The sequence below is a fragment of the Ictalurus punctatus genome, chromosome 18 (genome assembly GCF_001660625.3).
Source record: "Ictalurus punctatus breed USDA103 chromosome 18, Coco_2.0, whole genome shotgun sequence".
Lineage (NCBI taxonomy): Eukaryota > Metazoa > Chordata > Actinopteri > Siluriformes > Ictaluridae > Ictalurus > Ictalurus punctatus.
The window spans coordinates 20526119-20549648 of NC_030433.2; the positions used below are offsets into that span (position 1 = coordinate 20526119).

Sequence of the window (23530 nt, forward strand, 5' to 3'; positions counted from 1 at the left end):
CTGTACAAGGAAAGGCACGATGATGGGGCAGAAATGTTAGATCACTGTACTAGAAAATGATTCGATTCATGAATCATGATTCGATGAATCGTGTCACCTGTAGAGCACGAGGCAAACGGGTTTTGTTTCTGTAGATGTGAGCTGCTGTGAGGCGCACGCTTAATGTGGATGTGCGAGGCTGTTCGACTAAACCGTACTGCTGCTTCTAGTTGACATTTTAAACACGAGTAAAAAAAAATTTCTTTGCTTTATATTTTTACGTTCAAATTTCTGTCGTGTCAATGTTCCGTCTTTAAAAAATAATATACGTTATTTTGAAACGTGGATATCTGGAGCGGGGAACGCCATCATTTCGTCTCAGACCTCGCACGCGTGTTCTACGGGTCACTTCCGGCGGGCTCGGAGAGACGTCCGCTCGGAAGACGAAGAAAACGGGAAAGTTTTGTGTAGGCCCGCGTGTGTGTCGTGTCCGTATAACGATTCCACCGCATATCGATCCAATTGATTCCGAATAAATATGCCTACAGGGCTGTGAAAAAGTATTTGCCCCCATCCTGATTTCTTCTGTCTTTGTGTATACGTCCTACTATATTGTTTCCGAAATGAAAACAAAGGCGACTCGAGTGAACACAAAATAGAGTCTTCAGACGATGTTTATCGAAGCAAAGAGAAAGTTATCCAATACCAAATGGGCCTGTGTGAAAATGTATTTGCCCCTGTAGTTACTAATTCAACAAAACTACGAAACTGCTTTCATAACGGACTAGACACAACCAGTCCTGATTACTGCAAACCCCGTTCAATCAAATCAACGCTTAATTAGAACTTTTTCAACAGCGTGAGGTCGGTTAAAAGGCCGTACTCGGTAACACACACAGCCAAAATTGAAAGAAATTCCAGAAGTGATGAGGAAGAAGGTGATTGAAATACATCAGGCTGGGAAGGGTTACAAAGCTATTTCAAAGGCTCTGGGACTCCAAAGGACCACTGCGAGAGCCCTCATCTCCAAATGGATATGAACTCTGCACATTTGCAGCCCGACACGTTCCTCAGCCAAGTTTTGACTTTTTTGGTTTTTTTAATTATGTGCAGCAACTAGATTAATAGCTGAGGCTTACTGATCATTCTTCCCCCTTCATTTGACACCAAGAGTGACAGTGGAGCCAGCGTTAGTGTTACTGGACTGCAATCATCACCGTTGATCCTCTCAGGACAACATATTGTGAGAGAACTAATGACAATATGGATGATCATACCACTCAAACTTAACCACAGTGGCTGTACTTTTTGCACCATTTTCCGAGACCTGGTCATTTTTTTCCCCTCCTTTCATTTTCTTTTAAAGGCTTTGTAAGATTTAAGAACGACTGATTGGATCTTTATGAATATTTATCACATCCCTCGGGGCCGGGTTTCCAGCAGTCGAGCGAGATCGTTCTTCGGGGGTAGAGAAGGGCACGAGTCCACGTGGTCACATCCGAGACCCTCTCATGCATATTTATGACATTTTGATTATTTCCCAAGCCTTCTCACTAAAATGTCAAATGAAAATTAGGGACAGTCATAAGTATAAGTATTTTCCCCGTACTGCTGATGCAGAGCTCATGAAAGCGTCCCAGTGTGACTGCTTGTTTTTGCACGCTTTAATCATCACACGCGCTTAGTCCTCACCACGTTCGAGACATTTAATACTTTATCCGAGCCTCGTTTTGTCGTTTGAAAAGGATGCGCGCGTTCAAACGGCAGCGTTCAACTGGAATTCATCGGGAATGTGTTTGCAGGGTCAGTGGACATGCCTTCCGAAGTTGCTTTTTATCAAATCTAGCCTTAATGGCTCCATCGCGATTCCGCTGCTTTAACTGGCCTCTAGATAAAACGTGAAGATGAAACGCGTCTGAAACTTTCCCCGGGCCGAATTCCTCGAAAGCATTGCGGAACAGAGATCATCATGAGCACGCTCTCTCTCGGGTATGATGATCTGGGGGAAACTCCAGTTTCAGCCGACTAATCTCTGTAGGTTTTCTTTTAATCCACTACAATTAAACTAAAGAGAATAATAATAACCAATTGACTAGAATGCGACGGCTATATTTTTTATAATTAGCTGCTCAACACCAAAGAACACTGAAGCCAGGATTGAAAGAATGATTAGCAAAGCAGTGTATTGTGTATATATAACAGCCTCTAGATTTTTATTATTATTATTATTTATTTATTTTTTTTTTGTAGGTCTCGTCGTTTCAGTCAGGATACCCAGGATGCACCGAATAGTTCAATTCTCCTATGTCTGGAGACTTTTGGGACACCTCGTATTTGAATATTATTTGTTTTATTTATGAACGTCCTGCTGACAGGGTTGGCTCAATAGTTGAGTCTTAGACGTGCATAATAATTAAGTATTATTAATCGTAATTATTAAGCGAGGAAAAATCAGCGTATTTAATTCCATTCGAACAAATCTGATGTTTAATTGGTCGAATTTATTCCAATGAATTGCGAGGTACTGACGATTAAAATAGTTTTAAAAAAAAAAAATCCGAAGCATAAAAAAACTAGTACAGTTTATGCAACGTTAATTAATTAATTAATTAATTAATTAATTCAATTCAATTCAGTGATCGTTGTAAACATCCAGCCTTGTTTTTAGTCTTGGCGAAGACTTTTCATTTGGTTGCACGGTTAATCAGTACATATTTGCACTGATTAATTTTGGATGGAGTCTGTCCCATCTGTTGTTGTGTTCCTTCATCGCCGGCCTGACTCATGTGCAGACGGTACAGTCGTCTTCCGATAAACCACTGAAGCCCCTGAGAAGACGAACTTGGAGCGAGGCGACGGCGTGTTTAACACTTTCAGCACCACCCAGAAGCTGGATTTCTCTCGTATGACCGAGGATGTTATACAGAAGCAGTGCTGGTTGACGTTTAGAAACCTCGAGCTGCTGAAATAGTTTTGTTGTTGTTGTTGTTGTTGTTGTTTACAATCATGTCTATGAGCTCTGCGACAGTATTTCAGCATCTTTTTAAATTTCCCATTTGTCGGCATTTTGCCGGGCCGCCAGTCGACCACCCGTGCTCTAGACGTTGATGCAGTTTATACGCGAGTGATTTCCCACCAGATCATAACATCTCTGTGTGTAATAAAAAACTAAAATCATGTTTGTGATTCATGTTTGTGATGATGTTTGTGTCAGCTCTCCCGTACCACTCGTGTTGTAGCTCGCCCCCCCCCCCCCCCCCCCCCCCCCCGTTAATGAGAAACTCTTGTTGCGGCATCTTAACTCTCTTACCGAACCGAAGGAGGAAACGCGGTCGCTGCCTTTTCTGAATGCAGGAGCGGCATATGGAAGCAGTGGAGGCCCAGCAGGTTGTGATGCTCACCGTTATTCAGCAGCACGCCCCCGAGCGCTCCACTGGGGCATGCCTTTGTCCTCACACAGCTTCGGTATTTTGGACGGAGAGAGAAAAAGCTCCAGGAGTCCTCTCCCGCTGTCTCGTAATTATCCCCCAAAAAAAGCTATCTTTACTCACCGAACACCTCCCTCACTTAATCAGTCTTGCACTTCATCAGTTCTCTGCTGCTTTGTTACAGATGGCTTTTCCTTTTGTTGTTTTTGCTTTCGTGCTCATCGTCCTTTCTCTCGCCGTGCCTGTGTGTGCGTGTGAGAGAGAGACAGAATAGACGTCCACGGGGCTGCAATATATTGCCTGCTATTTACTGTCCGTTGCGCTTTTATGTGGATTAGTGATTGAGCCGGTGTGCTTAGAAGCAGATATTGATTCGGTTGTTTATTTATTTCTTACTTTCATGGGGTCGCTGTGTTGTATTGTAGCTTTTATTAGAAACCACGGATGTCTAGTGCTGCTCCCAGCCTTTTCAGGGACAAGGGGTGTAAGGAGGAAAAATTAGCTGATAAAATCGATTTGGCGTGAGGTAAAAATTAAGTTGCGAGTGAGGGAGGGGAAAGAAAAGAAAAGGAAAAAAAAAAAAAAGCAATATCCCCGAAATTCAAATATGATCGCACAGTAGTGCCGATTTGATCGACATGGCTCACGTTTAGCATTCATCACCGTGTCCTGATCGCTGTTTAGGTTATATTCTTTAATAAAAATTCAGGCCGTAAATAAAAAGGAAGCTTCGATCGCGAGTTGTTTTTGCTCCCCTTTGTTTTCTTCCTTCGTGTGCGGGTTTTTTGTTGTTGTTGTTGTTGTTGTTGTTTATTCCTTGTTTATTCGTCCTTTCTGCCGCTGTAAAAATGAAGAAAATTGCCGCTACGCAGGAGCGCTTGTACAGTTTGTGTAGACGGAAACAAAATGTAGAGCAAGAATCACAACTGATCGCTGCGAGACATTCATTACATCGAGTATCAAACATTCCTTCACAAGTAACACAATTCAATGAATTCATTTTCATTAAAACATACGAGTTCTTTGCGAATGTGTTTTTTTTATATATATATATATATAATATACACACACATACAAGTCCTTGTGAATCAGCTGTTACTATGGAAAGAATAATAATTTCGAATGAGCGCATCAGTATAAACCTGCACGTCTGTCGGTGCAGCTGTCGGAAAATTAAGGGACACCTTCCGACCAATCAGAATCCAGAGATTCAGTAGCGCAGTTCATGGCGTCATTACATGTTTAGCAGTGGAAGCACTAGACTCGGCGATGTGCTGTGTTGCGTGTCCGCGAGTAAAGAAGGCGCCAGGTTTGGGTCCACGCTCTCGACTTGCATAGCATAACCCGCAACGTGACAGGCTAATACTATGTGTGGCCGCTCTCGAGCGTGCTCATTAGTTTGCGCGCCACGCAGCGATCGGCCGGCGCAGCTTTCAGTCGCTCCTCTAATGAGAGGTTATAAGGGAAGAGCACGATGTTCATCTGAGCCACAAACACACCATCTGGTTCAAATGAAGGTCTAAATGAATTTCTATCGCTGCTTCTGGAGCACAACCATGTCGATGAGGTTTTCTCATCTGGTTGGAATTGGAAAATTAGTATCCAGTTGAAAAAAAAAAAAAAGGCGGCCTTGTTTTTTTTAATGCTCCACGGGCGTCCTTGATGTCTTCTGCATTGCTGATTCTCCACGATGCTGGAGTGTGAAATTAATAACTGTATCGACTTAAACGATTCGCTTATGCACAGGAAAACCTTTCACATACTAATGATAAACGGCGCGATCGGGTTTTCAGCTCATCATGCCGAGGAGTTCGTCAGCTCTCGGTTTGACCGCGCGTCAGTAATTTCGTCGGACGTCCGTTTTGGATTAGCGGTGGGCGGTCTGGCAAAACGTACACGCGTCGTTATACTGTACGAGGCATTTCACACTGAATACATCATGATCAGTAATGCTTTTGCGGCCCTAAACGGAGCGCCGTGTTTATTTTTACAATTAAAATGTCAAATTTTAGAACAGATTTTTTTTTTTAAATGTTTATTAGCGATGTTTTAAAACAGCTGACAATCTGTGGAGCTCAGAAACGATGTTACATGTAAGGAATAATAAGAAATAACCAGCAACCCCAAAGTTGACTATTTTCCTCTAACAGCATGTCCGTTGGTGTTTTATTCCTCTTATACCACCGTAAGAGGATCGCGGTTCTTACATTATTTACAATTTATAGTAATAGTTTTAATCATTTCATGGTTACTTTTCTTTTGTCTTAAATTTTTCTTTGATTTGTTCTTTAAGTTCCCCCGTCCCACCATCACGCGCTTCCTCCGAGACACGTGACGTAAGCCTGGATTAACACACTTGTAGGACACACCCCTTCCACCCTGAGAGCACAGCCGGTTTTGCTCCCTTGGACCTCCCGGCTACAAACGGCTGCGGCGCCGTCGGGATTCAAACTCGGGATCTTATTCCGACTCCGGAGACTCCTTCCGTAAACGTTAAATAAACGTCTCCTTATTGAAAACCTCACCGTGTCAAGATTCATACGGTTTTCTGAGTTCAACAGCAGCGTCTCGTTTATCATTTCGGCTTCGATCACGAAGAGCATCCGTCATCCAAATCCCCGTGTACGGGCTGACAACAGTCGAACGAGTGCGTCGCAGGTTTCAACCTGTGATGTCAGAGCTGCTGGTGTAGACACGTAATCGACACTTTCTGACCAATCGGACTGAAGAACTCAGCAGTATTATGAGCTACACGGCACGCAGTTTAAATTAGACGTGCGGTGTTTTTGTCAGTCTGTTCGAGCGTGCAGTCAGTGATGATCCTGATGATCATGTCGCACCCACTTATATATTTTTTTGCGGGGGGCGGGGGGGGGGGTATTTAATTTCCATTCTCTCAGAGCAGTTTGTCACCAGCGATGCTTTACAGATAGCGGCATAAATCACTAGCGCTAATGTGCGCTCGCAGGGGAAGTCATTTAAGAGAACTTTGCCCTTGGCTGGTATAATTTTCTTTTCTGTTTGTCATGGAATTACAGATGGGTTCCTCTGTTGTGTTTGTCACTTTGTTTTTTCACCCGCGCCCGACCTACCAAAACGAGCCGATTTGCGCGGCTCTCGCCTCGTGCGCCGTCCCCGAGCTACGCAGGACTTTTCTTTTAATCTGCAACTTTTCTGCTGAGTTTTTGTTTTAAAAAAAAAAAAAAAAAAAAAAAAAAAAAAAATTGTACATGACAGCCAAAGGTCTTGAAACTTATTTTCCTGACTCTAAATTGAAACTTGCTTTTTCTTCACTTGGAATTGAAGCTTGCCTTCTTCAGGCAGCGCCTCACTCCGAGCAGTGTAATTTCAAGGGTTTCTGCTTTAGGCACCACAGGGATAGATCACTTTTCTTTGCTTTACGTTAAGAGCGCGAGCAGGATATTTTGATGATCTTTCCAACGCAGACTCATTTTGCAATCACAGAATCCTCAGCGATTTATTTATTTATTTATTTATTTATTTATTTATTTACACACACACACACCCCCCCCCCCCCCCATTTCCTGCTCTCCGAAGCGTCCGCGTGCAAAGTGTACCCCCCTCGAACCTGCTCCGAATGTCCTCCTCCTGCTCTGCTCATGTGAGGAAGTGGCACGTGGTCTGTGCGCTCATGTCGAGAGTTTAGACCGCCTTGAGTATCCAGTGCCGTATGGAACCCGCAATAATGTGAAGGATTTTTATTTATTTATTTTTTTTAAAAAGGGATCTTTGAATCACAGCGTGTGGAAAGCCGAAAGCCGGGGAAACCGTTAGACCCGGTGTAGGTTTGGCCGTGCTGAGATCTTATACCGGGAAAGCCAGGGTTGGAGCACTGTGGGTCGTCCAGCTTGGGCGATATTCAACCTCTGTGTGGAGTAGAACCGGTGTGGCTAATTTAAACACTAATTAAACCATGATAGCTGTTGGCCAGTACAATTCAAGCTTCTTCTTCATCTCTTATCTGGCTGGCTGTTTTATCTAAAGTGGGGACCACCAGACATTGTTCATTAATGGACTGAAAACTCATTAGTTTCAATCTTATCAGCTGAACGAGACTTTCAGCAGACCCAGAGCAGAGTTGTTAAGCCAGTAGCGCTAATGCAGAATTAAGTTTTCCTGAAAAGTAATGAGCGTCACGGGAGGAACACGGCATAACCGATCGCCTTGACAAGCGACCGCATGGCAGAGCATTTCCATACGAGTCTGTGTGTGCATCTCGAGTATTAAATGCTGTGTTTAAAAAGGGGCAGGTCTGAGCAGAAACATTCCCGACTGGCGCCGGAATACCATCCGAACGCGTCGGATAATCAGATTTACCTCGCAAATCGAATGGGATAGAAAAGCGTACACGTAAAAAAAGGATCGCGCTAGCGGCTAATTTCACACCCAGATCGGTCTAGAAGACCCCTGCTCTAGAGGAACCTGTCCCCGTCTTATCCAGAAGGGACCGGTGTGGGTGCAGAGTTTTGCTACAACCAAATCGGAAGCCCACTTGATAATTAGTTGGAGACCGAGAGGATCCGATTTACAGTGAAATCGGGTGTCTCTCCTGATTGGTCGGAATGAAAGCCTGCAGAGATGTCGTCCCTTTTAGGGTAAGTTTGAAGACCCCGCCCTGGGTCTAGAGGGACTTTAAACCCACGAGTCCTCCAATTTTGAAAGCGTGGGTAAATAGAAAAGATTATGAGCCTTACTTTTTCTACCTAATTTGCTCACCGTTCAATTTCCTTTCGTGGCATTTAACAGATGCCCTTATCCAGAGCGGCGTAGATCGATCTCGTTTATACGGCTGAGCCGATGAGGGTTAAGTTAAGGGCCTCGTCGCTCAAGGTCCCCGCAGTGTCAGTTCGGAGGTGCTGGGATCTGAAAAAAAATCTGTCCTAAAATCACCAGAATCTTTGCGCTTGCACTCAATCAGCTGAGCTCCTCAATTCCGTGCAAGTAGGAAGCCTTCACACACTGCACCTCAGTGCCGCATGAGCGTCTCAGCCCGGCAAAGCAGCCGTTTGAGTTTATTAGGAGGTCCCCCACTGCTCCGTACATGTGCCACCCCCGGAGAACAGGGTAGGCTCAGAGATGAAAGCAGAGCCGCAACCCTCCACTGTATAATTTCCTCATTCTTTCCTCGAAAGAACATGCGTTACACCCCGACGTCCCGCCGGACCGACGCTACGGAGTCGCGGCTATCCTCGCCGATCGCTCACGGGGCTCGTTTGCAAGCCTGTGAGAAACGTCGGCGTGCCGGAGCGCGGGAAAGTCGTCTCGGCGATTACAGCCGCCCTTAAAGAAGGGATATCGACTCCATTAGCAGGAGAATGCATTCCTCGCGAAGGATAAAGCGCTCTTCGAAAACGCAAAAAGGTGATGCGTGAGTATTCTAATGTAGCCATTAAGAGTCTGCTCGGGTTCTTTATTTATTTATTTCTTTATTTATTTATTTTAAAGAAATAATGGAGGCGTAGGTAAACTTTTTAAAATACAATATGACCCAGGCGTATGCACGTCTCTTAGCGTAAAGAAAGACCACGCGTCTGTACTCCGGCAGGACGCGCGGTCGCCTGGAGCCTCGAGCAGCGCGGGGACCCCCGAGGCCGGTCACTCGATCCACGGAAATGTTAAACGTCAAAAGATCCGAGAACGTTCGCTTAAAACCGCCGGCTTGCCAAGACGTCTCGGGTCACCGGAGGGGGGCCGCCTCGTTAGCCCGTCCGTGACCCGTACGGCTTATGAGTACCGGTGAATCGATCTTTTCCTCGTTCCTCTCCAGGAAATCAAAAGAGGAAAGAGGGACCGGGGAGTGCAGGACAGGACGGCGATGAGGTGAAAATAACGGCCAGTTGGTTACGGACGAGAACGAGGAGTAAAGCACAGAGTATGCAGTCAAGCTTAATAGGTTTATTAATACTGCGTAATTTAGCAGATATAAAGCCTGAAGGTGAAAACTAAACAATCTGGATAAGCTGATTGATTGATTTATTTGTTTGTTTGTTTGTTTGTTTAATGTGTGCTGTAATGGTTTTAACATCCTTCATTTTCTATCTAACATGCTGACGCTTTTATTTCATACATTTTTGTTGCATTAGTCAAGCGAAGTGGGGGGGGGGGGTATTTATTTATTTTTGAAATCAGGAGCTATCCGGAGTTCTTTGTTTGGAAAGTTGTTTGTGAGAACTGATCAGAGAGGGCTCCTAGTGAAAAACCCCTGAGCAAGCGAAGAGCACGGCGCTACGCGGTGAAGCCCGGAGGAGCCGTGTGTGTTAGCGCTGTTAATTACTGTACACGCGCTTTATACTCCCGAGTTAATTAAAGAAGACTTCTGGGTAATGTAATGAAGGCTTCTTTCTCTCCGTCTGTCTCTTTACTATCAGTCTGTCTCTCTTCGTACAGTCTGTCTGTCTTTTCTTTCACTCAGGCAGATTGTCTTTCTCTGGTTTCATTTCTGGGTCAGTCTTTCTTTTTTCATTCTTTCTGTCTTTTTTTTTTTCTTTTTGTCCGTGTCAGTGTGTATGTCTGTTTTCTCATCTATCTATCTATCTATCTGTCTTTTTTTCTTTCTGACTTTCTGTCTGTCTCTTTCTTTTTTTTTTCTTTCCTGTCTGTCTGTCTGTCTGGCTCTTTCTTTTTCTTTTCTTTGTCTGTCTGCTTTTTTCCCCCCCTGTGTCTGTCTCCTTTCTTTATTTCTTTCTTTCTTGTTTACTTTCTCTCTTTTCTTTTTTGTCTCTTTTCTGTCTGTCTGAATCTTTTTCTTTTTTCTTTCCTCTCTGTCTTTTTTCTTGTTTACTTTCCATCTCTTTTCTTTGTCTGTCTGCCTCTTTCTTTCTTTTTTTTCTTTCTTTATCTTTTTTTGTCCATGTCAGTCTTTGTGTCTGTATGTCTGTTTTCTTATCTCTCTATCTGTCTGTCTGTCTTTTTTTTCTTTCTGACTTTCTGTCTGCTTTCTTTGTCTGCCTCTTTCGTTTCTTTTTTCTTTCCTATGTCTGGCTGTCCCTTTCTTCTTCTTTTCTTTGTCTGTCTGCCTCTTTTTTTTCTCTCCTATATCTGTCTCCTTTCTTTCTTGTTTACTTTCTCTCCTTTCTTTTTTTTGTCTCTTTTCTTTGTCTGAATCTTTTTCTTTTTTCTTTCCTCTCTTGTCTTTCTTCTTGTTTACTTTCCACCTCTTTTCCTTGTCTGTCTGCCTCTTTCCTTCTTTTTTTCTTTCTTTTTTGTTTTCTTTGTCTCTTTTGTGTCTGTCCGCCTCTTTCTTTCTTTCCTATGCCTGTCTTTCTCTCATCTTTCTTTGTTTTTCCTGTCTTTCTTGCCTCTCTTCTGGCAAACTGAAAGTATTGTTCATGGTATTTGAGTCGGTTTGTTTTTGTTTTAAATCCGATCCGTGTTAACGAAGCCCGGCCGAGTTATAGCGCAGCCTGTTCTCTTTCAGGTGAAAGCAGTTTTGAACGCCTTCTTGTGAACGAATTGAAATATTCACGTCTATGCCTCACACCACCTGCCTGCGCTTACACGCCGTTCCCCTTCCGATTCCCGCCGGTGGAGAAGCTCAGGCGAGAGCCGAGGGGAGAAACTCAGGAACGTGGTGGCTAAGGGGAATCTGTAAACACGTCCTCCTGCGTGTGAGATCTGGACCGAGTCCAGCCGAAAGATAATGGATCTTTCCGGAGTGTATTTCATTAGCACAGCGCAGTGGAGCGCGTTAGCACGACACCGCGCCGAGCGCCAGGAAAAGGCCGATCACTCATACCACACCCGCTGCAGAACCCATCAATCACCTCGCCGAGGTTTATGGAGAACAATCGACCTTTTCATTTTCTTCCTCTTCTTTTCTTCTCCCTCAGCTCACACTCGGACGTGTAGACGTGAGCGAGTCCATTTCGCGAACATAGCCTCTTTCTTTATAGGTGCGTGAGCTGTCTGTCTGTCTGTCTGTCTGTCTGTCTTTACTTTTTGTACAGTCTCACACCAGCGTGAGAAGACCGAGGTAATACGACGGCTCTGGCTTCCGTCGAGGACATGCTGCTTTAAATGAAACACTCCTTCATATTTGTGGAGATGAAAAAATGTTGCTGCTTATGTTTAGCTGGCATTTTTAACCAGCAGCCCTCTGTGTCTCTCTGCAAACTCCCGCACAGACGTAGGCGAACGCTGAAGCCTCGCATCTGAAGTGGTTCCCGTCTCTCTCACTCTCCCTGCCACTTTATTACACTTAATTGCTGAAAGCGGCCGCGATGGTCGACGCCGTTCCGGAACGGACCCGAGAGACGAGCAGAACCCTCAGTGAGCAGGCTCGGATCTTATCGCCGCTGGCCCGGCTGTGTCATTAAAGGGTGCAAGGGCTCTGTGGAGACCGCCTTTAATAGATATGTGGAGGACAAGGGTGCCTTCTCTTCCACCAGCCCAAAGATTATTTGCCAAGTGTAAGACGTGGGAGGAATTTCTCTCGGAGCTGGCATAAACTGCACTCGGAAAAAGGATGAAGATCACGTGGTGAGGGATCAGGGGGCTGCTGTGGGGATTTTTATTTTCTTTCTTTCTTTTTTTTTTTTTTTCTTTTCTTTTGCGTGCCAAGTAAGTCACTGCAAAACTGTCATCACTGTTGTGTAACTGTATTCAGATCATCACTGGACGTTCTGCACGCTCCGAAACGGATCGATCCTTTTCTGTTGCATTAATGTAAGGGATCATGTAACGGCCGGGTGTGCATTACACGATCGCAATGCACGATGGGGAGGCAAAGAACGTTAAGATCGTGTAACACGCACCTAGCCGCGGATCAGACGGAGAGACAGACGGAGAGAGAAAGAGACAGACACAGGCGGAGAGAGAAAGAGACAGACACAGGCGGAGAGAGAAAGAGACAGACACAGACGGAGAGAGAAAGACACAGACACAGGCGGAGAGGGACAGACAGAGGGAGAGACACAGACGGAGAGATGGCGGGAGAGACATAGACGGAGAGACAGACTGAGGGAGAGCCCGAGACAGACTGAGGGAGAGCCCGAGGCAGACTGAGGGAGAGCCCGAGACGGACTGAGGGAGAGCCCGAGACGGACTGAGGGAGAGCCCGAGACAGACTGAGGGACAGACCGAGACAGACTGAGGGACAGACCGAGACCGATGGAGAGAGACCGACGGAGAGAGAGAGACAGACACAGACGTAGAGAGACAGACGGAGAGAGAAAGAGACAGACACAGACGGAGAGAGAAAGACACAGACGGAGAGGGACAGACAGAGGGAGAGACACAGACTGAGGGAGAGACCGAGACAGACGGAAAGAGACAGACACAGAAGGAGAGAGAAAAAGACAGACAGACAGACGGAGAGAGAAAGACACAGACAGAGAGGGACAGACAGAGGGAGAGACCGAGACAGAGAGACAGACTGAGGGAGAGACCGAGACAGACTGAGGGAGAGACAGACAGAGAGACGGAGGGAGAGACAGACAGAGACTGAGAGAGAGACAGATGGACGGAGGGAGAGAATGTACTTGAAGCTTTGAGGTTAGCTACGTTGCTATGTAACTGTAATCTGTATGTTACTATGGTTACAGTTGTTTATAGGCAGCGCATTAATTTAGAACGGTGATTTAAACAACTTCCTGTGCATTATACGGTTCGGACACGTCTTCCAGCCAATCAGAATGGAGTCTTCAGACAGACCCTGGTATAAATACAGTTATATGTTCGTGCCAGAGTGCGCTTACGCTCAGAGTCTGTGATCCGCTCAGGAAAACTGGCTCTGTGGTGAATTTCTGTAAAGCAGGATGCTTTTCAGTGGGAAATTTCTGCATTCCAAGCCTCACTATATCAAACGTTTTTCCGTGTCACTAATACACTCTAAATCGCTACCAAAACAGTTTCATTTTTACAACAAGAGTAATTAGAAGAAGCGCACTTAACCTCTTTCTGCCTTCTTAATACCCGGCCTAGTCATCTTCTCGAGAGTCTCTCAGCTTATTTCACTCTTTTCGCTTCTCATTTTGGTCTAACGCGACGATTCCCCTGATGCTATCGACAACATCTGCAGTCTCTGGCCAATACTGCTAGATAACGCCACCTCTTTTTATGCTGTCGGGTTTCCCAGATGTTCACTGCTTTATAAGCGTTGAGTTTCATGTCGCCAGAACAGCAGCACAGAAATAATAGCGTAAAGGCTGAGAGAAATGGCGTGTCGGGGCTGTTGTACAGCGTGACTGGCGATGAAGGAAATGTCCGTCGCGTGTCAGAAAGCTCCTTTAAACAGCGCTGTGGAGCGGGTTCTCGCGGAGGGCTTGTTTGTGAGAGCTAAAGCCCGGGGAAAAGAAGCTGCTTCTTTCCTCAATGCCTTCCGAAAGCTGACCGTGGCCAAGATCTCCCTTGTATAGCGCTGCAGAGCCGGTCGTCAAGGAGGAGGGCCTTGTTTATGAGAGTTACAGCGTGGGGGAAAGAAAAGCTGCTTTATTACAGTAGACTTGGACGCAGTAAACGGGCTCCTTAGTGTTATTTGGCGAGCAGGTGAGAGCGATGAGCTTTAGCAGAGCCGGCTAATGCCTTATCGATCTGCTTGGCCTGAGTAGTGCCGTGCCTTCAGACGCTCCTGTTTTCCCTCCAGACGCTTTCTCTTGTCTCTCCTCGTCTGGTCCAAAGGTTTATTTTAAGCTCAGACCTATCCTTTGTCGCACTATGGAAACAACAGGCGAGGGGAGGTTGGGGGGGGGGGGGGGGGATCACTGTTGGCATGGTTACAGGTCGTAATTCTTCCATGGCAGGAAGAGGAAAATTCAAGGAAGTGTCCTTCCGCTCTCTTGCTGAAATACGACTCTAATTTCTCTACAGCGACACGGGGGGACGTTTGTAGCTGCTTTGCATCTAAATCACTTCCCTTTAGTGGGATGTTTTCATTTCAGCTCGGGATTTGTGTTTACCTCGTCACATCTCGATCGAGGGCCGAGACCGAGCGTGGCAGCGAGCATCGCCGGCTCCATGCGCGAGTCAGTGAACCATTTCACAGTCTCTCTCTCTCTCTCCTCTGCCAACTCCCTCGGGTTCCTGTTATTTTCTTCACCCAGTCCAGGTGTTTGTTTTTTTTTTTTTTTTGGCGGGGGGGGTTGTGTACTAAACCGTACCCTTACTCGTCACGTGGGTCTCACCTCTATCTTTGTATCTGTGTTCGGATTTATATGCAAAGCAGACACGACTTAAATCAGTGGTCACGGACCCTGTTCCCGGAGCTCTTCCTTCCTAAAGACTTAAGCGCCAACCATAAGCATCTAATCGTGGCCTTAAGAAGTTCTCGATCAACTAAAACGGGTGTTCGGTTTTGGTTTTTAGATGAAACCTGCAGGAAGCTCGATCCCGAGGAAGAGGCTTACTGCCAACCAACATTCAATCTGAACCCCAGCACCGGTTTTTCTACTTCTTGCCCCATCACGTAAGCTTCATGAAAGTGTAAACAACATCGTCGTTGCGTCCCACCGCGCTCCTCTAACCTCGTCCAGATTCCTGACAAAAATAAATCAATAAAACCAAGAAGTTCACCTCCTGTTCACGTCTGTATTTGTGTTTGTTTAGAACCCATTGTCTGTTCATTCTGAATAATGGATACACCTCCTGCTCTGCTTCTGCGCCCGCTCCTGTGCCTCAAGGGGCGCTGAAGAAAAGGCCGTGCCATATTAAACCGACTCACTCACCCCCAAGTGAGGAGAACACCCCCCTCCTCCTCCTCCTCCTCCTCCTCCTCACCCACGGAGATGATGCACCACGGTGGATCATCTCCGCTACTGGAAATGATCAGCGTTTTTGTTTAGCTCGAGATGGCGAGAGTCCCATTCACCCGCTGCTCGATTTGTAAACACAGTCTGTCAGTCCCGGCGTCCGTCTGACGTGTGCAGGCATCGTGTTTACCGTGAATCCGCAGGCCCACCGGGCCGTATCTGAAAGCAAAATACCTGCTTTTTACTCCAGTAGATGCGAAGCCGTGCAAGTCCTCCACACTCGCTGTAGACAGATCGTCGGGCGGAGCCTGCGCGACCTCGGCCACGGAGAGCCCTACGACCTGGTGCGCTCACAGCCGTATGTCTACATGTAATACAACACACGATCGAGACGCTTCCCTTAATGCCAGCCGCCTCGAGCGAAGACGATCCAACAGCACGTCGTGCGTGCGTCGGTGTACGCACCCGTAAGATCCGTAGGTATAAGTTTGGTCCGCAGACAATGAGTGCACGTGGGCACTTCTGACAGAAAAGCCCCCAGCTCCTGGGGAAGCAGTTCATAGACGCCGAGAGGGACGGGAAGCTTCACCAAGGCTACAGTGACGCTTTTAATCCGCTTAGCACTTTTCCTTTCGGTCACGGAGATGGAGAACGGTCCAAATAAAGACAACTAGGAGCAGGTGTGTGCAAATCTCGAATATTTCCGTCCTCACACAGAGTTGTGCTTTTTTAAACTTTGAGTAAAGAAGTCATGTATGATAAATGAAAAGGCCAGAACAAAGTACTACGGTATAAAAAAAATAATAATAATAATTTGTTGAACTGTCGTGGTGATGTAGTACAACCCCAATTCCAAAAAAGTTGGGACACTGTGTGAAATGAGGGTCAGTTGACTTTTTTTTTTTTTATTTATTTATTTATTTTTAACATGGGTTTGAGATTTGCAAATCATTGTTTTGATTTCCATTTGCATCTCTGTGACAAACTGAACAGACTGCAGACTTTTCTGTACTAATACAGATTGTGTGCCTGTTGTAAGGGGTATAAAACAGAAGGGTGTGTGTGTGTGAGAGAGTGTTTGAGCTTCCTGTAAGCCGCAGCTGTCTGAGTGTGGCTCAGAGCACGGCTGTTGCTCCACCAGGGGAAAGTCAGAGACGTGTCGGAGCTCAGAGAAACGATGACGGATGCCAGTTTCGCTCCTCTCCGCGTTTCCTCTCCGTGTAGAAAGTGAGATTCGCGATCGATCACTGTCGCAGTACGGAGTCCCCTAGTCTCGGCAGCCGCACAAGTTCACACGGCCGTCGCGTCCTCAGGAATGTGAAGAACAAATAATAAACGGGAGTGCGGGGGCGGGGGAGAAGAGCACAGCTGGCTGTTGAGCACTTTGTTGAAATTACATGATGCTATCATTATATCATTGTTTGTGTTTTTTTTGTTGTTGTCGTTTGTTCGTTTTATGTTTTTATTTTTATTTGTGATTCTGGCGACATTGTCTCAGTCGACATCTCAAAAAATGCTGGTAAGTTCTTTTCAGTAAGTTATTAGATTGCACTTTGAGTTTTGTGTTGCTCATCAGTGTGCTGGCTCTGAGTTCCTCATGCACATTATGGATGGGTTTGGAGCTTATTATTATTATTTATTTATATATTTATTTATTTATTTATTTATTTATTTATTTATTTTTATTTAATTTTAATTTCAGTCATGGCTCACTTTCCCACTACTGTCTGCAGACCCTCTTCCTTCTCAGGCAGATAATCGCACCATGCCTCATCGCCTGCTCCCCCCCCCCCCCCCCCCCCCCCCAATTTATTTATTTATTTATTTATTTATTTTTATAAAGGAGATGATTGCTACTTCAGCTTTTTAATCCATGTCTCGTCTCTGTGCGTTCTCTACCCGATTCCTCAAGCTGATCTTTCAGTTCCTCTTCATCCTTCCCAAGACTTTCTATCTTATGACGTGCATGCCCTGGGGGGGGGGTTGGGGGTAGGACAAAAAACAAACAAACAAAAAAAACCGCTTGCCTCTGCATTTAGTCAGAAATACAACCACCACCACCCCCCACCCCGAAAAAAAAAAAATCGAAGGTTTAATTTTCTCGCGCATCGATCTGTGTTTCATTTGTTTGTTTGGTTGAACGAGCCATACGATCCGAAGCCCAGATCCAACCTCGTGGGAAAGCGTGTGCATTGTGCTCCCATACCATCCCTTCCATGGATCTGTTCGGTCACGCCTGTATGAGATTACATTCAGGGAGTATAGATTCGCCCCCTTTTCTTTTCCCTTCTTCTCGTTATGTTATCAGAGCTTCCATATTCCGCCTGACCGCTCATGCTTCACATCAGCTCAGATGCCCAGAGCATGAATGCTGACCATCCTTGGCTGAACATCACCGTGTTGCTTTAACACAACCACGCACGCACGCACGCACGCACGACCTCCTGCTGTGTGCCATGCTGCTCTTGGTTTATTATTTTGTCCTCATTCGGCATGTTGACTTGAAACACAGTTTAACGCCATCCGCCTGGCTCTCTCTGACGTTCCGAAACCGGCCGACAGCTGTAAAATTATTCGTTTCATCTAAGAACATAGAGCAAGGGTGGACGAAGCAGTCGCCTCAGGCCCCCGCGCGCACGTAAACAGGTATCTTGGAGAACATTTTTATCCCCATCCACACAAAACACATCCCAGTGATGGGTACGTCAAGAGCTCTTAACGCCTCGAGAATAGCAATAACGGCTACGTGTTGAGTGGTAGAGAAAAACGGAAAGAAGCACGACCAACCTGAGGATTCGTGTGCACCGACGTCGAGCTGCTTAACCGTACACTTTAATACAAAGTGTTTGCTTGGGGTTTGTACGTCCGAGGAGTTCAATTCGTGCCAGAAGTATCGAACGTTACTTTATTAGGAACGAACGAAAACGTACAGCGAGAAGAAGAAAAACCGCTCAAACTGAAAGCGGTGAACTAGCCGACGAGAGTAAATCACTGTTAAGCCCCGCCCACACGAGAGGTTTGCGCCACAGCGGCGAGCGTAAACGAAAAGCGCGAACGTAATCTCTGGCATCGCATCCGTAAAACCGAGATCAGCGAAAAGGAAGCTATTAAGCGCGTTATTTGAAGAACATGCTACGTTTTTGCCGCCGTTTCCAGTTTCAGAGCATGTTTTTTTTTTTTCCCCGTTCTTGTTAAAAAAAAATTTAAAAAAAAAAAAAAAAAGTATTGGTGCCCTATCCGAGTTTTTGCCACGGCAAGCACCGCTCACGTTTTCTTCAGGAAACGTACACGTCGAGTCGTATCATTTTTGTTCGTTTCTCGGAAAGTTACGTCCACGCTAAATACTTTTAGCGTAAAATTGAATTCCATCGAGGAGGTGGAGATCATAATCTCTGCACGAGGGTTTCATAGTAAAATAAAGCGCACGTTTAACACCATAGAACCGCAGCCAGCATGCACACTGTGACCGGGATTCCGCACAAAAACCGTTCCCGTCAGAGTTTTCTCCGGTTTCCGAAGTTCTCCGTAATTCAGAATGCCTTTTTTGTGCAGACAGGAGCCCGATATTTTCCACAACTTCAGTTTACGTATGTGTTGTGACCCCAGTGAGTTGTGTGTTCACGTGATTTATTATTTTTTTTAATGAATTGTTGCTGCTAATACGCTGTCTAACTTTGTGCTCCCTCTTGGCGTTCGGAAAATGAACTCTTAAGGATTCTGCTTAGGTTGTATTTTGGTTTTGGTCATAGATCTCTCGGGTGAGGCGCGCATCGATCCCGTAACCCTAGCTTGCTCCTCGTTCCTGAATCCCGTCGACATCTGGGACATTACTCCCGGCGTCACGTGAGCGCTAAACGACCTCCGCCGCGGATCCGTCGTAATCCGCGGGATGAGATCGCGACGTCCGGCGTCGACGGCGGCGTTCGAATGAAAGTCGGAGCTGATCTGTTCGTCTCTTCAGGTAGAGATGAAGCAAGGGCTACGTTCTCAGCGGGTAGTCGGACGGTATCGTGGGTGATGTCGGAAACCGTTAAGCAAAGTGAAAATAGACCGAGGCGTTCCAACCAAAAATGGTTCACGCCATCGAGCGTCACGTTAATTATAAAAATCGATGTGCGAGTGGTGATGACGTGACCTAAAACGGGCCAGAGGAGTCGGATCTTTTGTCTGATTAACCGAGCATGCCACGTTGTGCACCGTTTGTGATTTGTCCATCCCGTTAAACCAGATCAACTGCAAATGATGGACAGTATTAGCACAATATAGTAATAATGGGATAAAGTGGAACCACTTCTGTTACTCCAGCTTTGTGGATGATTCACTCTCCATCGATCCGGTGCTCAGAGACGGACAGGTTCGGCGGCGGCCGATGAAAATGGGAGTTTTGGCTTTGAGCTGATGGTGCCAGTTATCTCCAATACCGTGAGTTAATCAGGACCGTAGCGCTTTTGTTCTGTAGAGTTCTTTTGAGCTAAATTTGGATGGCCCGGGAAGTTCAGCGATCAGGTTATGTAACGGTTAAACGTCGTACGACGTGGTTGTAGTCCGAATCGCCTGCGTTAAGCAACGGAAAGCAGTGATCGTGAGCGGGTTCGCTCCGGGGCCAACGGGGGAGGTTATTAGTTACCGGACTTTCTCAACGGAGACCTGCTGTAATTACCCCCAGACCGCACCGTAACTGCCGCGTTAACTCATTCAGTGCAAGTTCGTGTGGAGCGGCATCTCATGTAGTAGCTGGAGCTCATATCTACAGCGCTGTGTCATTTTATTTATATTTATATTTCTATTTGCTCTGTGTCTTCTCTCTGTTGTTCCCTTCAGTCGACTCCACTACATCTGGCGGCGGGATACAACCGAGTCCGAATTGTCCAGCTCCTCCTGCAGCATGGCGCCGACGTGCACGCAAAGGACAAGGGGTAGATATCACTACACGTACCTCCGTTCTACGTCTTTATAAAGATCAGGTTAAAATCGCGCCTCGATTTGGTTTAAACACTATCGTATATCGAAAGATTCAAAAAAACAACAACTATTATTTTCTGAACTTTTTTTTACCTTAGAGGATCCACAGCGCTTTACACTGGTTCTGATTCACACACACACACACACACACACACACACACACACACACACACACACCAATGGTAGCAGAGCTGCCATGCAAGGCGCTTGCTTGCCATCGGAGCAACTCGGGGTTCAGCGTCGTGCCCAAGAACACTTCGGCATGTGGAGTCACGTGGGCCGGGAATCGAACCCCCGACCCTACGATTAGCGGACGACCCGCTCTACCGCCCGAGACACACCTCATATAGCGTCGATATTCCTACTCATTCACTGTGACCAACGAGCAGAGACGTCATACATCTTGACCTCACATGCACACTCTTTAACCTCAGCGTGTCCACAGACAAGAAAAAGGGAGAAACCACACGGGGAAGCTGTGGGCGGATTTGAAAACGATCCGCTTGTAGTGAGAGAGGTCCAAATGTTTAAACTTCGGATTAGGAAACGAACAGCGACTCCTCTCTCATCGAAACAGGTGAAGATCAGATCATTTCGGTGAGCCCGTAGCCTCGAGGTTCGGCGTGTCGCGTGTTCCGAGATGCTTTTCTGCTCCCCTCGATAGTCAAGAGTGATCATGTGAGTTACTGTCGACTTCCTGTCAGCTCAAACCAGTCCGGCCGTTGTCCTCTGACCCCTCATATCATCGAGTAGCTGGTGAGTGTATCGTCCCTCAGTGAGAATCATGATCTCAGATCTCACGTGCTGAACCTTGCTTCATCGTGCAGCCCTTCAGATGTCTACAACACGCGTGTGTAATATAAAGTGTGTGCGCTTACACGCGCGCTAATCATCATCCGAATGAGATTAAACGGTCGTTAATCATTAAATATTTACCAGCAAGGTGGCTTCAGAGCGGCTTATTAACCGCCGATGTCTTGCTACAGGAAAATGTATTTAGTTTATTACCTTTAGTAATTGTAGCAGCCCTGTTAAAGGAAATTAGATGATTGGTCTCACTCATTTCCCCATTAGCACATCTCTTGAGTGCATGAGCGTCAGGGCTGGACGATATCTCGACAATAATTGTAAAGATTTTTTTTATTTTGTTTTAGAAAAACAAATATTTTAAACAAACGGGTTAAAATGATGTCTCGGTAGTTGTTGTTTTTTTTTTTTTTTAATCGTCGCCTGTCAAGGATTAGAACTAATTACTTCATATAATAATAATAATAATAATAATAATAATATGCATTCAGGTTTTTTTGCAGCCATCTTGTACATGTAAACTCACTCAGCGCTGATTTATCGATCGCCTATTGCAGACCCCATTCACGTCTTCCTTTAACATGTTTGCTACGTTTTGTGACTCTAATAATAATAATAATAATAATAATAATAATAATAATCCTTCCTACGCATGAAATAAGATCATGCCGTTTCCACCACCGGCTGATTTCCCACACTCTCTCCTCGATCATTAGCGTAAGGGCGCGATGATGAGACCTGTAGTCTTTGCCAGCCGGATATTTCTCTCAGTACACGGATCACACGTTAACGTGAGGTATAAACAGGGCAGTTCGTTTTAATGTCTGTGTTGTAAAGTGGAAATGGAAAACGTCATGGTCTTCCCTCTGTGTTCTCTCTCTCGCCCCCTCTCTCCTGCTCAGCGGCCTCGTCCCTCTGCACAACGCCTGCTCCTACGGCCACTACGAGGTCACGGAGCTGCTGCTCAAGGTAAGGGTCACACACACACGAACGTCTCGTTCAGAAACGTTTTGAAATACTCTGCCTTGCACGCTCAGACGTGCAAGTCGCATCGTCGGCCGAGAGTCGAAGCATTCCGTAACGCCTTCTACAGAAAGTCCCAGAGACGTTCAATGAGGTCCAGGTCAGGAAAATTCTGCGGTGGAAAATTCATGTGCGAAAATGATTCCTCATGCTCGCCGAACCACCCTTTCACAATTTGAGCCCGATAAATCTCTGCGTTGTCGTCCTGGGATATGCCTGTGGCGCCAGGGAAGACAAAATCCGTTTACGGGATATCCTGGTCACTGAGGTACTCGGCCGACTTCATTTTATTGCCGTATTATATCGCTGAGCCCAGACCCGACCGACTGAAGCGACCCCGGTTCATAACGCTGCCTTCAATTCAATTCCATTCCATTTTATTTGTGTTGCGCTTTTTACAATAGACATTGTCTCAAAGCACCTTAACAGAAACATATAAATATGGTATACAGATTTTAAAAGTGCGAATCTTTCCCAATTGAGCGAGACGGTGGTGACGACGGTGAGGAAAAACTCCCTGAGATGTTCAGAGGAAGAAACCTTGAGAGGAACCAGACTCAGAAGGGAACCCGTCCTCAATTGGGTAACAACTGATAGTGTCAAATGAAGTCTCTTCGGCCTTAGAAGCAACCGTCGTCCCTGCAAGCTGGAATTGGAGTAGATGAGAGCTCCATCCAGAGGTAGGGCATCCGAACGGATCAGGCAGGTCCGGAGAGCAGAGAGGATCAGGATCTCTAGTATCTCCATAAAATCAGAGGCTTGTACAGTAGGCGTTCCCTTCTTACCCGGACACGCCCATCGTTTTGGCATAGGGTACATCCGGACTTTTCCAATCGTTCACCAGATCAACAATTACTGCACTACGTATGAGCTGTTTCTGTCGAAATATAAATATATATATATATATATATATATATATATATATATATATATATATATATATATATATATATATATATATATATATATATATAGGAACATGCGTGTTAATATAACTCTGTAATTGGCACCTGTGCTGCTGTTAGTGAAAATGAATCAACTCCTGACCAATCAGAATCCGGAATTGAAGAGCGCTGTGGCGTAAGTGGATTTAACTGTTGGCCCTCAAGAGCATCACCAGCTCCTGATATCTCCTTAAGCCTACAGTCTGTGTGGCTCAGCTGCTTAACTCCAGATCTGATTACAAAATGCTGTCTAAGGGATCAAAAGGACAATTAAGAATCCTGTTATCAGCAGCGGCTTTGCAGTTAACACGTGTTGGCAGAGTTATCAGAGCGGAGCTGCCCGAGGCCGATGCTCCCGGCTCGTCTCGCTCTCATCCGTCATCCTTCGAGGTTGTGCTACCGCGGTCGCTCGAGCGGTGTTCATCATCCGCACCTGTCCCTTTTTGCATTGGGATGTTATTAATCCTCGTGCATGTCGAGTCGTCGCGTCTGGAAACGATTATTTCATATTTTTCCGAGCGTAAGCCGTACGTCTTCGAGTCTAGTTCGTTTTGTGCACGCGTGTTCACGTGGCGACGATTTCCAAGCGCTCAGAATTGCTCTGTATCGGGCAGGAATTTACCGTACTGTGCCTCGATGGACACTTCGTATTTGTCCTCTTAAAGGGTTTATTATTCGCCGA

At 45.9% G+C, this 23530-nt stretch overlaps 1 protein-coding gene across 1 annotated transcript in view; it reads left to right on the forward strand.

The window, feature by feature from the left end:
- tnksa (tankyrase, TRF1-interacting ankyrin-related ADP-ribose polymerase a) overlaps positions 1-23530 on the forward strand; it is a 106922-nt gene that overhangs the window by 52513 nt on the left and 30879 nt on the right. The window contains exons 6-7 of the mRNA XM_053688032.1: positions 19934-20028; positions 21784-21850. Of these exons, the coding sequence (XP_053544007.1) occupies positions 19934-20028; positions 21784-21850 (162 nt within the window). The remainder of the gene's footprint in view (positions 1-19933; positions 20029-21783; positions 21851-23530) is intronic.